The sequence below is a fragment of the Aspergillus tanneri genome, assembly GCF_003426965.1.
Source record: "Aspergillus tanneri strain NIH1004 chromosome Unknown AapTan_5_pilon_pilon_pilon, whole genome shotgun sequence".
In the NCBI taxonomy this organism is placed as follows: Eukaryota; Fungi; Ascomycota; class Eurotiomycetes; order Eurotiales; family Aspergillaceae; genus Aspergillus; species Aspergillus tanneri.
The window spans coordinates 1,699,588-1,715,351 of record NW_022984632.1 but is presented as its reverse complement, the minus strand read 5'-3'; the positions used below and the strand labels follow the sequence as shown (position 1 = coordinate 1,715,351).

The 15,764-nt window shown below is 47.2% G+C and overlaps 7 protein-coding genes across 7 annotated transcripts; 3 read left to right on the top strand and 4 right to left on the bottom strand.

The window, feature by feature from the left end:
• Positions 1-77: 77 nt before the first annotated feature.
• ATNIH1004_009961 (protein GET4) lies at positions 78-1,348 on the bottom strand (the record flags this gene model as incomplete). The annotated part of the gene is made up of 4 exons (XM_033574543.1): positions 78-673; positions 730-882; positions 944-1,200; positions 1,305-1,348. 4 exons carry the CDS (start codon positions 1,346-1,348, stop codon positions 78-80), a joined length of 1,050 nt encoding a protein of 349 aa, XP_033422561.1.
• Positions 1,349-1,674: 326 nt separating this feature from the next.
• On the top strand, positions 1,675-3,296 carry RAI1 (DXO/RAI1 family decapping nuclease; the record flags this gene model as incomplete). The annotated part of the gene is made up of 9 exons (XM_033574542.1): positions 1,675-1,749; positions 1,811-2,053; positions 2,124-2,155; positions 2,203-2,230; positions 2,297-2,304; positions 2,359-2,462; positions 2,515-2,685; positions 2,766-3,083; positions 3,151-3,296. The coding sequence occupies 9 exons, from the start codon at positions 1,675-1,677 to the stop codon at positions 3,294-3,296; spliced, it is 1,125 nt and encodes a 374-aa protein (XP_033422560.1).
• A 256-nt stretch (positions 3,297-3,552) lies between these two features.
• ATNIH1004_009959 (tRNA dimethylallyltransferase) lies at positions 3,553-4,999 on the bottom strand (the record flags this gene model as incomplete). Its single annotated transcript, XM_033574541.1, has 2 exons — positions 3,553-4,884; positions 4,949-4,999. 2 exons carry the CDS (start codon positions 4,997-4,999, stop codon positions 3,553-3,555), a joined length of 1,383 nt encoding a protein of 460 aa, XP_033422559.1.
• A 375-nt stretch (positions 5,000-5,374) lies between these two features.
• CAF16 (putative ABC transporter) lies at positions 5,375-6,387 on the top strand (the record flags this gene model as incomplete). The annotated part of the gene is made up of 3 exons (XM_033574540.1): positions 5,375-5,516; positions 5,590-6,237; positions 6,365-6,387. 3 exons carry the CDS (start codon positions 5,375-5,377, stop codon positions 6,385-6,387), a joined length of 813 nt encoding a protein of 270 aa, XP_033422558.1.
• Positions 6,388-6,545: 158 nt separating this feature from the next.
• ATNIH1004_009957 (Elongator subunit ELP2) lies at positions 6,546-9,056 on the bottom strand (the record flags this gene model as incomplete). The annotated part of the gene is made up of 2 exons (XM_033574539.1): positions 6,546-8,858; positions 8,928-9,056. 2 exons carry the CDS (start codon positions 9,054-9,056, stop codon positions 6,546-6,548), a joined length of 2,442 nt encoding a protein of 813 aa, XP_033422557.1.
• Positions 9,057-9,945: 889 nt separating this feature from the next.
• On the bottom strand, positions 9,946-12,298 carry ATNIH1004_009956 (bifunctional fructose-2,6-bisphosphate 2-phosphatase/6-phosphofructo-2-kinase; the record flags this gene model as incomplete). The annotated part of the gene is made up of 11 exons (XM_033574538.1): positions 9,946-10,185; positions 10,237-10,413; positions 10,474-10,848; positions 10,910-11,029; positions 11,080-11,187; positions 11,238-11,318; positions 11,377-11,546; positions 11,649-11,746; positions 11,817-11,852; positions 11,895-12,107; positions 12,285-12,298. 11 exons carry the CDS (start codon positions 12,296-12,298, stop codon positions 9,946-9,948), a joined length of 1,632 nt encoding a protein of 543 aa, XP_033422556.1.
• Positions 12,299-12,994: 696 nt separating this feature from the next.
• On the top strand, positions 12,995-14,216 carry tom40 (TOM complex pore protein TOM40; the record flags this gene model as incomplete). The annotated part of the gene is made up of 3 exons (XM_033574537.1): positions 12,995-13,306; positions 13,379-14,026; positions 14,109-14,216. The coding sequence occupies 3 exons, from the start codon at positions 12,995-12,997 to the stop codon at positions 14,214-14,216; spliced, it is 1,068 nt and encodes a 355-aa protein (XP_033422555.1).
• Positions 14,217-15,764: the final 1,548 nt, after the last annotated feature.

The following is a 15,764-nucleotide window of genomic DNA, read 5'->3' as shown; positions in this document are numbered from 1 at the left end:
CATGCAGTTAAATGCATGTGCGTCCTCCGTATTCTTCTCGGTATAGTCCCTATGTCGGAACGTTGCACGTGGCCCGTCTAATCAAGATCCATACTCGCTGGAGGCACCTCAACCCCCCTTGACTGTCCCCCTCGACCTTGAGGCAACCTCCGGCCACCTGCCCCGTCTTGACCTTGACCTCCTCCAAACAACATGCTACCCATCATGTCCAACAAAGGATTGCCCTGCCTTGGGGCTTTGATTGCAAAGTACTGCTCGGCAATCTGCGTCAATGCATCATCCCAAATGCCAACTTCTTGAATTTGTGCCGCGTAGTGTGAAGTGAGCTGTTTGAAGACGTCTGCACTACCACGTTGGATCGTAAGGAGCAGCATGCTTAAGAAATTCACCAATGGCAATGCAGGGAAGACTTGTACATCGGAGCTCGCACTGCTGACCTCTTGTGAGCCAAGAGTAGGGTTGGAGGAAAGTCGTGATCGGAAAACAAGGAGAGCTTTGTTGGCACCGCGAAGATTCCCCGTCAAAAGGTAAGGGAAAACTGCGCGTGATGCGTAAATCGCCGCCGTATGCGGGTCGTCGCTTGTGTACCATTCATACTCCAGTTTTGCCAGAGCCTCGGCCGATTCGGGTGTTCCAAAAACCAGATGCTTCTCGGCGTCATACGGTTCATGGTCTGTAACCTATTGTTAGATATTGAATGATTTGAAGACAGAACGCGGTCCCACGAACCATCAGCGTAAGTCAATCCAGCTGCATGATGCAGTTCAGGGTCCCCTCTCTGCAAAGGCCCATACCGACTACTCCAGCCGATCATCTCCTGGATGAAGCGTTTCCGGGTAGGTTCGCCGGGTGGAAACTCGTGTAAGAGTTCGATTAGGAGCTCTGGAGTTAAACAAAGTATTCGTCAGCCAAACCTTGCCGATAATAGGACACCAAAACTAACTCTTTCGAGCACGGCCTTCTGTATCATCATCCCCTCCCGTGATCTCCCAGCCTGCCTTGGTAAACACCTCGACAACTAGCATAATAGCTAGGTCCCCCCCACTAGCGGAAGCTCCTTGCTGAGATCCGGCCCTCAGAAGAGCGGTCGCACCGCCAGCCAGGAGTTCCGCCGCCGCATCGTAGTTTGCTTGTTTGATGTACCGCGCAGCGATGACACGCAGTTGCTGGTGCGCTTCGTAGTAAGCACCGGAGGCAATTCTGTAGAGAGCATCGATGAAATATTAGCTTCGATGCTATACTTTTAATTTTAGATCTGGAACGAAGCAGGGAGCGAACGACGACATGTATGAAGGGAGAGTCACTTTTCTCGCTGACGAGCAATGGTCTTCTCGATACGCGAGGTCATTCTGCACAAGAACAGTAAGCTCCTTAGCAACGAGAAAGAAAGAACGCGGGCGACGCGGGAAAGCAGTCGGTTTCGCCGTAAGACAAGCGTTGGGAGTTGGGTGTAGGGAAGCAACCCAGTTTGGTGGGGAAAGGGAAGCAGTCCCCGTCAGCACTCCGGCTCGTCTTCCAGAAGCGAATGCCGGACAGTAGACAGACTATTTCATTCATATTCACTGACGGAGCACAACATCCTCTCTGCCAACAGACAATTTGTCCTCCGAGGAGTTCTCTGCTGATCGAGACTCTAAGCCACTCTCTGCTCGATGCCTCGTTTCGCAGGTAGGAATGAATCGCTCGGCTTTTGATATCCAGCCCATCGGCCGGTTCTATGGCTCTAACACGACGATTCGGCGCCCCAAGGTAGGCTTAATCTCTCTTCCTACGAGAAGTTCGGGTCCAGACGAATGTAACCGTGTCGCAGGAAATCACTTGCTTTTCATATGATGATCAACACGAATTTCATCTGGGGGACTCATCCCTGCGGTACTACTACCCACCGAGACTTCCCGCAGACTTGAATCGCGGCTTCGATGTTTTCCAGAAGTTGGATGATTCGGCAGATGAGCATCTAGATGCCCTTCTAGAGACCATCCTTGCTCTCGAAAAGGACACTGGGAAGAAATGTGAGGCCGACATCATTACCTGGAGAGGTATGATGACCAAGGTAAAATAACGAACGACCCGGTCCCTGCGCGTGAATGTCTGCTCCTAATATCACTGTATACATCGCCCAGATATTGACAGCTCCATTTGATATGATGAACGGGTGAGTAGGCGCGTTGGTCCATCTGATGCTCCTCGTTAACCTAATAGATGGGAAATGAACGCGACGTATTTCCAGGTGAATGAGCTATTGTGCCCAATCTAATGTATCTTTGACCTTCCCAAGCTAACCTCTAATCTCCAGGGAACGGTGTATGTAGGCTCAATTAGGTATGCTGAGAGTGGATTGGCTCTGACGGACTCTAGTTTTATCGAGGAAAACAATGCGTACAAAAACCACCAAAAACAATTACAGCACAATCAGAGAATGCCTCAGGGAATGCCTCCTCAAGATCTGATGGCATATTGGGGTAATGTGTAATTCCCCTCTTGCTCCTACTCCAGTACCGTTAACCGATTCAGGCTACAAATTTGAGACCTTATCTCTCCTCAACCAGCCGTGGGACCCCACGCCTCGTGAGGAAATTGAAAGCCGGGAGGAGCTGGTTGTGAACAACAATGCTCAATACTGTTCTGTTGTCCGTACAGGCATTGGTAGCACACGGCTAGTAATCGGCGGTGAGGTTGATGCCGGTATGCCCAGAAAATGTCCTGCATTCCTTGATAAACGTGGCCCAACTAACCGAGTTCGCCATTTGAATTGCGTTGACTAGTTTGGGACACCAAGCCGGACCGAAAAGAGGATTCGATCAACTGGGTGGAACTCAAGACCTCGGCTGAGATAAAAAATGACCGAGATATGGTAAAGTATGAGCGGAAACTCTTGAAGTTTTGGGCCCAGTCCTTTCTACTCGGCGTGCCCAAAATCATTGTTGGCTTTCGTGACCAACAAGGCATTGTCCACCGGCTGGAAGAGCTTGACACCGCGAGTTTACCTGGAAAGGTCAAGAAGATTGGACGAGGGACCTGGGATGGAAATATCTGTATCAACTTTGCCGCTACGTTCCTTGAGTGTATGGCCCAGAATTCCCGTCAGCCCCTTCGTTTCCTATGCATAAGATGCTCTATCGGCTCTGGGCCCAACTAACCTATTTCTAGGGCTTAGAATTACAATCCATGAAGAAGGGGTATGGAGGATTCGAAAGCCTGAAAAGTCTTCTATCATCGAGGTTTTCAAGATGGTAGATTCCGGAACGGGTGATATCATTTCTCCCTCCTTCTCGGCCTGGCGATCGTCAGCTTAAAGGCCGTGTGGAAATACCATCCCTTGGTTTGTGTGAATGCTAGAAACATCTTTATGAACCTTATAATTGTAACTGTATAATTAATAAAATACTAGGTGACTAATTGCATGACTGGTTCTTTTACCAGGGCTCTCGGCCACCCTACAGATTAATCTAAAGCAGCTCCGCGATGTTCTGATCAGCGCCCAAAGTCCGATCATAATTACTACAACAAAGGGCATCCATGAACAAGTCCTGATTACTATGATTGACAATCTCACCCGTCTATTCCCCGGTGATCTATATTCTTCTCCAAAGCATTTTGCTGTTTCCGCAGGTATTCATCCCGATGCGCCTTCTGTGCCGCCGATTTGAGAATTCTTCGATGGACCTGTCCTTTAATGTGGATTTCCCACTGCTCCTGGTTAATCATGGTCTTTTTGCAAATATCGCATGTAATACACCTTGGCCCAGACCTTGGCGATTGTGCCTCCTTGGCACCCAGAATGTTTCTCGCCAGGTCCGACAGAGACTTGGGGTCAGGAGTGGGTTCGTTTCTGAGCAGGGAATGAACAAGGAGCTCCGAAGGCTCGGTAATGCAATTCACCCAGTGGTCGACGTTGGTACTATCCAAAAGGAAAAGACGATGCGTCATACCAGCCTCCGCAAGGGCCCCCCAGAGCTTGTTTCGAACCCATTTAATCTGAGACACCGAGTATTGCCGGGTTGCAATTTTAACTTGTTCAATGCATGATCTCTTTAGAGCTTCCAGTTCGTTTTCATTTAATGAATTGCTGTACAATGCTTCGAAATAAGGCGCCAATTCTTTGAACCCTATAGAAATCCAAACGCCCCGAGTGTGGTTAACAGGAACGCCCTGCATCTTCTTCTCCTGAAGATAGTTAGTCATTTGCTGTGCCTCCGACATCAGTCCGTCTGCGATCATAGCATCTACGCGCTTGTCGAGGCGAGTATTCAGGGTCTCCTTATCCGAATGGACCCAGAGAATCACCGTCTGAAAACGTAGCTGTTGTGCGGCGCCTACGGAATTGCCATCAGATCCTGGGGATTGCTTTGCACGCTTTTGTGCAGCGTAGACCTCTGACGCCGGCTTCCCCGTCTGAAAATAAATTTCTAGGGAGCGACGAATCTTCCGCGTCTCATTTGGATGCCACCGCTCAGCCATAACTGGATCAACCTCTCTTAATTTCTGCAAAACCGCGTCAGGCGACGCATCGAGAATGGGCCATTTGGTGGATGGGTCTTTTGTCTCCCCATTGGATTGCCCATCCTCCTGATCAACAGCCAATTCTCCAACTAGTTGATCCTTGAATAGGACGGCTTGTGTATAATAATGGGTGCCTCCAACAAGTATCGGAAGCTTCCCTCTCGCATGTACGTCCTTGATAAGTCGGAGGCATTCATTCTTAAACAACCCGACACGCCAAGGCTCCTCCTCCAACTCAATACAGCTGATCAGGTGGTGCGGGACACCATTCCGTTCCTCGATTGGGATTTGGTTCGTGATAATAGGAAGGCCACGATACATCTGCATTGCGTCCCCGTTGATAATTTCGCCGTTGAAGCGACAGGCCAGATCGACTGCAAGCTATCTGTAATTATCAGCCATTAGGTCTCCACAGTACCTTGGGTATCGCTTCAGGACCACCTACCTTGGATTTGCCAGTGCCTGTGGCACCGACGATAGTTACGAGGGAATCCATTGTCGGCAAGCGTTTGGTGGGAAACAAATAGCGAAAAATATGGCGCATTGGAAAAGGCAGCGAAGAGAGTCCAGCATCATGGCCTCCAGGGTCGGGGAAAATCAGTGAAGGTCATACTGTCTCAAAGTCGATGGGCGGGTTGGAAAAAGAGGAGAGGGAAAATACACTGTTGGATACTTGTAGTGCCGCCACTTCCTTATAGGGGAAAGCGGTGGCGGTGTGTTCTCTCTAGTAGTTAAATCATGCTGCTAGTATCTGGTAAATCACTCTTAGATTTAGATCTTCCTTTCCTTCTTCCTTCCTTCTTGCTTGCTTCCTTGCTTACTTGCTTTCTCTCTCTCTCTGTGGCATTGTTTCTTGATGCATACCGTCCTGATGGCAAACCCAACCACTCCAAATCCTTTGGCGCCATCAATTCACGTTCAGAATCTATCATACCAATTCCAAGATGGTTCGCCTGGTTTGACAGATGTGAATCTTGGGTTGCCTTCAGGAAGTAGAACGCTGCTCATTGGAGGTGAGACGTAGTCCTCCCTCCCTTGGCCCAACCCCCAAGGAAAGTCATGGATGGTGGTTAACACAGTGTTAAGCCAACGGTGCGGGTAAGACCACTCTTTTACGGTTGTTAGCAGGCAAACGTCTCGCTCCAAGCGACACGATCTCTGTAGGAGGCAAAGATCCCTTCAAGGAAGGCTTAGAGGGGGTGACATATCTCGGGATGGAGTGGGTCCTCAACAGCATCGTCCGGTCCGACATTGATATCCCGACACTCCTAGCCTCTGTAGGCGGCGACGCCTACGCGGAGCGAAGGGACGAGCTCGTGGGTATTCTAGACATTGACCTTAATTGGCGCATGCACACTGTATCAGATGGAGAACGGCGCCGCGTGCAATTGGCCATGGGATTAATCCGGCCCTGGCAAATACTGCTTCTCGATGAAATCACCGTCGATCTTGACCTACTTACACGAAGCAATTTTCTTGCTTTTCTCAAACGTGAGACAGAGAGTAGGCCATGCACCATTGTGTATGCCACACACATTCTGGACAACTTGTCCCAGTGGCCGACACATCTTGTGCATATGCATCTTGGGAATGTCAGGCAGTGGGGTCCAATTGAGAAATTCCAGGACGAGGTCCCGGCAACCTCGGAGAATAGTCAACTAGGTGAGCTTGTTCTTAAATGGCTCAGGGAAGACCTGAAGGCCAGAGGCCCCAGGAAAGGGCGGCATGGCCAAGGTAAGACCTATGAGTCACTTGAAGGAAGAGGAGGGTATGGACTTGAAAAAAGAAACTGACTTTGCCTCTCAATTTCAATCCTCTTTTTTTTTTTTTTTTTACGACAGTTCGCTTCAACAATGTACAGATGCTATACATGAACGGGTTTAACAGCATAAAAGGTCTGTTTTGCATTTAGGCCATGTGGATATATTCAACATTTCACGAGTTCAATGTTTATGAATCTAGCAAATAGTTTTTCATCTATATTTTCCCCCTCAACTCCCTATCCTGTACATACATGTCCATCATCTCCCTCAGGCTCTGCTTTATAAAACCATGTTGGAGATGGCATATATACGCGTCGAAGAGTCTTCGCTCGCAACAGCAAGCTCAAAGCTACACTTATTTCCCTCTATCTTATCTTTTTCGATAGAAGGTCGCCATGCTAGTCGCGTAACTGTCTTCGAGGGAGACAAGAGTCTCTCAACGCTCACAAGATGCTTGATCTCAAGACTACCAGCCGCGATTTGGTATATGGATAGCTCGCCACTATCCTCGCCGGTCGCGAGAATGTATAAGCCCCTCTGCATCTGCGGATAGAACGCGATAGCACTGACAGAGGTTTTCAGCGGTATTGTCGACTTGCACACAAATGAACCTTCAACCATCTGCCAGAGTTTCACAGACTTGTCGCGACCGGCTGTTGCAAAAAAAGGTATGTCATTTTCTGGACCCCAAGCAGCATCTAAGATCATCCTAGAATGGCCCCTTAGGTTCGATGCTAGCTGTGAGAACACGGAAGAATCTTGCTCGCTTCGGTGGAAAACCGCCCATTGCCGGTCACGTCCAACGCTTAGGAGATACCGGTCATCACCAGAGAAAGCAAGGTTTGTTATTGTCAAGGTATGTGCAGCGAGAGAGGGTCGGATCTCATGCCAGTCAGAGGTGTCATATAGACGTATCACTGCGTGATCTATTGAGCTTGCTTTGCAGGCAGTCGCAATGAGGGTGTTGTCATGGCTGACAGCTACTGCCGATATTTCGTATCCGTGGCCATAAAGTTTCTCATGCTCAGGCCATAATGTATAGCGAGCAAGCTGATCCTCGAGAGGAGGCTGCTCTGACTCTGATAGCATTGCTTGATTCGCATAGAGTTGGCCCGTTTCAACGCCATCTGGACCATTTCCATCTATATCGGCTGGAGCCTCTTCGCACATAGCTTGGTTGGAAAGGCCCAAAACCGGAATCTGCGCCGTATCTGGAAGTTCATCCCCACTTGAATACTGCAAGCCAGCAAGCCTCTCCAATAATTGGGCGACAGGGTGAGGTTTATTGAAAACTCGCAGAAGTTTCTCATCTGCACCAGAAACAAAACGTGTCGACCCCAGGGTGTCAACACAGTTCAAATCATATCCATGAATTTGGGGTCGTGAAAATTCATGCCATGACCTAAGGCCATCTTGTAACCACTGCGCATGAAGCCGAGTTGTTTGATCGGCGCTGGTTGACAGTAGATAACCTCCGGTAGGCTCCCAACTTACGCTGTTAACGGATCGGACATGACCTGTGATGCCTAGTGACTGCACCCAAACATCGGCTACTTCATCGTAGCTCCATACCCGCCAACTACCGGTACGACTGAGACTGACGACCTTCTTGCCATCCGGTGACCAAAGGCCAATCCAAAACCCACCAGTACTTCCCGTGGCTGTAGTAGAGCCCTTCTGCACACTAATTTCACCCATTTTTTCTGCGGAGATCCAAACGCCAGAAGCTAGGTCTTGCTCCCAGATAGTCAATGTATTATCTGCAGAAGCAGAGAGAAGTTGCTGACGTTCAGCAGTAGGATTCCACGCCGTAGTATAGATCCAATCTTCATTTCCAAACAGAAGTGCTTCAAATGTAACAGAATAAGTAGATCCTGCTGCATGAAATTGATGCGCCTTGTTAGACAAAGTAGGTTCAAGTCCCGGTATCATAGGATCCTCATCCTTTGAAGGTAGCAAAGGAGCTATCTCCCCCCGATGAAACCTCCAGAGTCGAATATATTTGTCCTGACTCGCCGAGGCAAGTAGAAGGTCCCCAACCTTGCTTTGCTTGTCATGAGTGAATGACAGGGAACGTATCCAAGCTTCATGGCCACTCAAAACAGCAGAAAACTTGAAGTCCAGGCCAGCATGTATATTTTCAGCCACGTGGAGTTGAACAACATTCGTGGTTCCAGCAACTGCCAGCACAATGGTCCTGTCTTTTGTATCTGCTGGGAGCAGTATCATTGCCATAGCCAATGGGAAAAACCGCGGTTTCATGGATATAGTCTGGATTATTTCGCCCATGACCCCATTCTGAGTGATAATTCTCCATAATTTAACACTACCATCTGCCGCGCCCGAAGCAACGACATCCGTGCCGTTGGCCACAGCTATGGCATTCACCGAACCTGTATGGCCTTCCAGTGTATACACCAGCGAGAATTGACGAGCATCGCTGGGATCTGCTCTCCAGAGCCGTAGTGTATGATCGACAGAGCCGGTTAGAAGGAGTTTCTGGCCCGAGGTGGGACAGGTGTAGAACTTGATGGCGCTGACCTTATCGGTATGGCCAGTGAGAAGAGCATAGACTCCACGATGGGAGTTTTCCTGGGAGGGAGAATCAGACATCATAGCCACAGTACTCAGAGTCATAGTCATTCAAAGGGCTGCTCATACCGCTGGATCCCACAAGGCTACATTATTGTCCGCGCCGAAGGCAAGTACACCCGACTGCACATCCCAGGCAGCGGCAGCAGGATGTCTGTTGCCGCCTACGCTAATGTATTCAGTTGTAACAGACACCATGAAGCCTTTTATTCCCGATCCAGAGAAGTTTGAAGGGTTCAGGACTTCTGGGGCATCTGTGGTGGAGATATGAGAAAGCAGTCAAAGCCCGCGAAGTGGTTAAAGTGCGGACTTTTTGTGGCGCAACTGGAGCTTATCGATAAGTACGCGTACCTCCCCATCAGTTGCGGTCACTCTCTGCAAATTGCTGCCGTTTAACAGAATACGTTAGGGATTCTAATCAAGCCTTTCTTGAACTTGGCTATCTTAGCTCGATCAATCAATCTCTACCATTTTTCCATCTGGAACCAAGGAACCGATGGCTGCTTCGCATAACATGAGCAATAAAGCTTCAAACTCTATCTCTATCACCATTGAGTTCACGTTCGACCACCCTACACCACTATTTACTTTATTCCCCTCAATTACTGATTCTTTTTGTTTCTCACCACTTCGAAGTGGAGGCTTAGAGATACTATTCTCCAATGAACGAAAGCACAACATCACCCTACCAGCTCAATTGAACGACGGCAGCCGGCCGAACATCACATATCTTCTCGGGTACCTCGTCGACAACGTCATGAAGGACCAAAGGAAAGATTTATTCGTATTAGAAAACAATGTGTATGTTTCAGTTACTGAGACAGTAGGATTCATACTAAACTCCTGATGCTAGACGACCCGGGATTCTTGTACTCATAAATGATGCGGACTGGGAACTGGAGGGGGAGGAGAAGTATGAGTTACAACAAGGAGATAATATAGTTTTCGTTTCTACATTGCACGGAGGCTAGCATCTGGTCAATTTCTATGCATTTTTACTGTCAAATACACGGCTCGTACGCGATCAGAAGACGAGGTAGCTTCCGTATCCTTCACTCGATACTACGTTTTAAGCGCGTTCTCAAGTCTAGACAACATCTTCAACATGTTGTTGTGAAATCCTTTCGGGCTCGCGAGGAGTCCGGAGGCCACTTTGGGGAGTCGAAAACCCTTCCTTTGGGGTGCCTATTCCCCCAACCAAAGGAGTAGGCACTTCACTGGGGGGTACAGGGATCTTTATGTCCTCTGGCGAGCCTGGGATTATCTCCGTGGGAAGTCCAGGGATATGGATTCTGCGTGCCTCGTTCTGGTAACTTTCCGGGATGATCTGGAGAATCTGTCAGTCCAGCGGTAATTAATTAAGATGGATAAGTCTCACCTCGATTATTTCATCCCGCGGGAATTCTAAAAATGGGATATCCGCTGCATTACACGCCATGAGGTAGCCATATAAAACCCTCAGGACGCTTTCGTGAGCTATAATGAGAAGATCGTTTTGCTCCCGCTCAAGCTCTAAGATAATAGGCTCGAGACGTACGGCTAAGTCATGATATGACTATCATGATAATTACAAGTCAGATACTATCTTATCTTGAGTAAGAAAAAAAGGACGTACCTCCGCGCGGGGATACCTATGGTGGTAAGGGTCAAGTTCATGCTTTGCCACCTCATCGGGATATTCTTCACGAATTCTTCGTTCCGACATCTTCTCACAGACTCCGGGGTTCAATTGGCTCAGCTGCGATCTTTGTCGAACCTTGTACCCAGACTCATGAAGATACTTTGCAGTCTCGATAGTTCTGCGTCTCGTAGACGTCCAAACTGTCAACGGTTTTAGCTCACAATCAGTTTCTCCTTGATCAATCATTGCCTTCATCTCGTCCTCTCTGTGTTTGATTAAGCATTCGGTCATCCTCTTTGCATAGTCTTCTCCTTGCTCAGATAACGACGCATCGGCTTTGTATGAGCCAGCTTCTAGTGAAACACCAGCCTAGCAGTCGACGTTAGATATAACCCAGATTTTATATGCGGTCGCCTTTTAGCCCACTCACACGAGCAAAGTAAGTGTGCCTTGACTTGATATGAAGGTTAAGGAGATAGAACACAATCCTATGAGAAAGATAGCCAAAACTTCGATTGTTAACAATCAATCTTTCTCCTGCATTCATCATCTATTTCGAGATCAGCATAGGAGTGAAAAATACCCATAGGGGTCAAATACTTTGATATAATTTAAATCTTTTTCCTCCATGGTCTGGAACTGGGGAATTCGAGCAGCTATACGGGTCAAGTAATGTTTCACTGCATCCCCTGAAGTCCATCCAACATACTAGTAATAGTAAGAAATTGAGAACAGGCTCCGAAGAGTTTAAAACTCACATCTGGCGAAGATATCTTAACCCTACGAACGTTTTCTTCGATTATACACTCATCGTCACACCATGACTCAATAAAAAGTGTCTTTATCAGGATATTGTAAGTACCCGTCAGTACATATAGTGAGGATAGCTTTACCCACCTCGATATCATGCTTGGCAAATTCCTTTGCAAGAGACCGCCGTCCAGAGGCCAATGGGTTGACAGCGTCGTAAATTGCTATCTGGCCATTTTCGTCGTTGAGGAACTGATATATGTCCTCTCGGCACCTTTTTACAATCTTTTGTCTGAGAAGAACTGAAGATGCAGATGCTGTATTAAGTTAGCACGGGACGGTGGTAGAATGAACGAAAAGCAGAGCTAGTATAGGTACTACAACATCCCACTTGGGAAACTGAAGTCATCACCACTTACCATTAACGAAAAAATAATCGTCTGGAATATCCTGGCCGAAGGGGATAGTAGCACGTCTATAATCTCCAAGATGGAAAATCCTGGTCTTGACACCTAACCTACAATTTAATCAGCCCAGGAAGAAAATATTTGAAGCCAGGGGATCAAACAACAAAATAACAAACGCACCATCGAAGGTAGCGAGCCAAAGCTACTGAAATATGGCTGGATTAAAATAGTCGCGTCAGTGATAGCTGTCGAGCTCACTCGGCCAGTTTGGGTGTAACAAACGTCTTGCCCCTTGCCGGTAGGCCTACGGTAATAATCACAATCCGGCCCGAGTGAAACAGCCGACCGGACTCCGTACTATATAGCTGAGCTGGTGCTAGATCCGCCTTTTCAGGTAAATCGTGAATTGCATCAACAAACGTCGATGACTTCCGCCGGAATCGGGGGGAATTGGCAACAAGGTCCGCCGTTCTGAAGGCCCAAGTCAGTACACAAGTTCTCCATTCAACAAGATAGTTTATTTTGCAACGCGACTTCAGGGTAGACTTCCGAGTCATGCCTTCGCCGTGAGCGCTGAGGGGGAACTGATGGGACTAGGGGGAGGAGTATTCAACAAGTTGAGCGAAGGAGTTGTGAAATAAGACTTACAATAAGGTATCCATGATGGAGGAATTAGTCACGGAGAAGACCCAGAACAGGAGTCGTATTCAGCAGCTCTGTCCGAGCGACAATAACAAAGACAGCTACTATATAGACTGGTTAATTGAAGGCGCCTGCCAATAGGAGTCCGAAAGTGCAGAGAATAGATGAACTGAAGGATGAGGGATATAAAATGAGCTGTCCAATAATAGTCTAAACCTGCTAGTGTGGGCCCTATCCCGATGAATCACCAGAACAACTGAAGAACAAAAACTGACAATTATTTATTAATCTACTTCGCCCAACTGCTCAAAGCATCAGCAGCGTCATCACCAAGCATCCTATCTCCACTAATCCTGAAGTGGCTTAGTGGTGTCGAGCTGTCCATAGACACCTAAGGCGCAGGCTGTGCGGAAAGCAACGTGCGAAGTGACTTTTTCAATTTCAGAAAAGTCGCCTGCGAGAATCCAACTTGCCTTGGTGCTGCTTTCCCCTGTGTTTCCCTCAACCAGAGCACACCGGACTCACCCTATCACCCCAAGGTTTTCTTGCAATTGGAAACGTTGCTTCCACTCTTGTCATCTCTACTTCAATTTCAGGGCGGGTCTCAAATCTTTCATTCCCTGTTTCACCGACCGAAAGCCGCGCTTCCTAAGTCCGTGTGACGGCCAACGCTGCTCCTGTGTTTTCGCCTCAATCTCATAGACAAGATAGCTACAATGTCCGACTATCTAACACCTCCCTCCTTCCTTACGGATAACTCCGTTGCAGCTGCCATTAAAGATGCATACACTTCGTTTTCAGAGCGAAGGGGAGCTCTTGGCCTGCCCAACCCAGGAACCGTGGAGAATATCGCCAGGGAGGTCCAAAAAGAGGTCCTATTGTCCAATTTCATGTTCACGGGTCTGAGGGCAGATCTGACCAAGGTTTTCGGCATGTCTCCTTTGTTCCGTGTGTCGCACGCTTTCTCGATGGGCTCGTCGGGGAACCTTCCTCCGTATGCTTTCTCGGCCATGTATGGAAGTCCAAAGGTATGTAACCGAGTGGCCTCTCCTGTGGCTATTTTAATTGGAAGCTAAGCATTACTCTGCGGATGGAAAAAGATTTTCATGCAAGGTAACTTCGGAAGCGACGGTGCGCTTGCTGCAGTCGGTAATTACCGATGGTGTCCTAAGCTCGTCACCAAAACAAACGCTCAGATTATGGCTGGAGCCAGTCAAGGTCTTATGCAAATCGACAACGATTATACTGGTGATGACTTCTCGGCTTCATTGAAGGCATTCAACCCGTCTTTCTTAGACGGGGGCCTTACTGGAATTTTTGTCGGCAGTTATCTTCAGTCGGTCACCCCTAGTCTTGCTCTGGGTTTCGAGGCGATTTGGCAACGCCAGGGCATCAACACTCGTCCCGAAACAGCGCTCTCATATAGCGCTCGTTACAAAGCTAGTGACTGGATCGCCAGTGCACAACTCCAGGCTCAGGGTGTCATCACGGCCTCGTACTGGAAGAAGCTGTCGGAGCGAGTTGAAGCTGGTGTTGACATGAATCTCCAGTTTACTCCTAACGCTGCTGCAGCTCTGATGGGTGGGCCTAGCAAAGATGGTACCACTGCTATCGGTGCTAAGTACGACTTCCGTGCCTCCACATTCCGCGCTCAAGTCGATAGTACCGGAAAAGTCAGCTGCCTTCTGGAGAAGCGGATAGCAATGCCCATTGCTTTGACCTTTGCTGGTGAAATAGATCAAGCCAAGGTGAGCTTGGAGACCTTTCAATGCCAAATTTAAACCATGCTATCCTTCATTCACTAACACATACCCTTTTTCTTTTCTCTAGCAAACGGCTAAACTTGGTCTTGCTGTTTCCCTTGAGATCGCTGGCGAGGAATTGATGGAGCAGCAAGAGAAGGTTGAGGCGCAGGGCATGGTTCCTCCGCCTTTCTAAACTCCCGCAATGCATAGCTGAGGCTAATGTGGCCGACCCGCTTGCTTATACATTTTCAACCTCCTGTTTTAGTAACTCTTTACTCCCCATGTGTATGTTTGGAAGATGGTTTACTACTCCCAGTTAATTGTCATGAATGCAATTTACTGGGCTAGGTGGCTGTTGTTTGGCGCCATGGAATCAACTTTTGTATAGATCCATCTTCGATTTATTTAAGTTCCCTTTTTCCTTTTTTCCGTGCCCTCTTTTTCCTTATATTCTTTTATTCTTATGGTTTCATCAATGGTTTCCTACCGTCTCTTTTGTCCTTATTGTCACCTCATCCCTTCCAACTCTTTTGGCCGATCAACACGAATCCTATGTATGCATGGACCCATTTGCGGGAAACTGATATTGTTTGTTATGCATCATAGATGGGAAATGTAAAACATGTTTCAATTTCGATCTCAAAATATGGAGTAAAGACTCCCCTAGTGATACATTAACTATGGGCTTCATCCTGTATAAGTAAGCAAGCCAGAAAAGAATCCTAGATTGCCTGTTTTCTCAGCTACATATTTACTAGGAGTAGAGAATGCGATGTGAATTTCTACTTTAAAACTATGGCATAGTTACCCCCATCTCTTCCATGTACAGCGCACATAGCATAGTAGTGACTTTATTCCTAACATAATCATTAGGTAGTAACCGGTAGTAAAATTACAGTTGACAAGCTTCTTCTTAGAGAAGTCTTAAATGTTAGTGGTATAACACAAACTTCTCAGTTACATTTTGTCTGATGGTAAGTGAGAACTGGTGTATAGTTATTAAAGCTTACTGCCCTTTTCAAGTTTGGGGCTAATATCACTATTTATGTCTTGCATGATACCAAGCAACGGGGGCAGGATGTGTGTATGGATCTACAGCTATACCTATGTACAGTGCAGAAAGTAAAGTTTTCCAACTAATTTTAATTTGTTTAAACTTCACTTCACAGGCTAATCAAACCTAGATTCACATAATACTCATTTATATAAGTTTCTCCTTCAGTATAATTTGCAACACGGAATTCTGAGCCTAATTCTTAACTATCTTCTTGTACACTTGGCACAAGTTGATGCAGGTCACTACCACAGACACTTTTTGCATTATTAAAAATAACTATACATGCCACATAATTATAAAGTATTTTGTTTTGGTCTTCCTTAAAGAGGTTCTTTTCCATATTTGGATTATATGCTTAGACTCTCACTGCCAAGAAATACCATATAACCAGGCAACAAGCTAATTTAATAGAGTCAATAACTAGGTGAAACTGGAAAGAGGTTTAAGTTTACAAGACTTTGGAACAAAGAATAGCAAGAATGCAGTAGTGGTGTTCACTCCTCTTTTCCTGGTTCCGGGTCACCTGGAAAAGCCCAGGAAAATAGATCCGCTGACGCCGTTTTACTCTAGCGATCCACCAAAACAAGCAGCCATAGCATTTGGTTCGAAGTCTGTAATAACAGTGTTATGCAAAGTACAGCGTGAATTATGGAGTACTATACAAGAGGATTTCTCAGTGTAGTA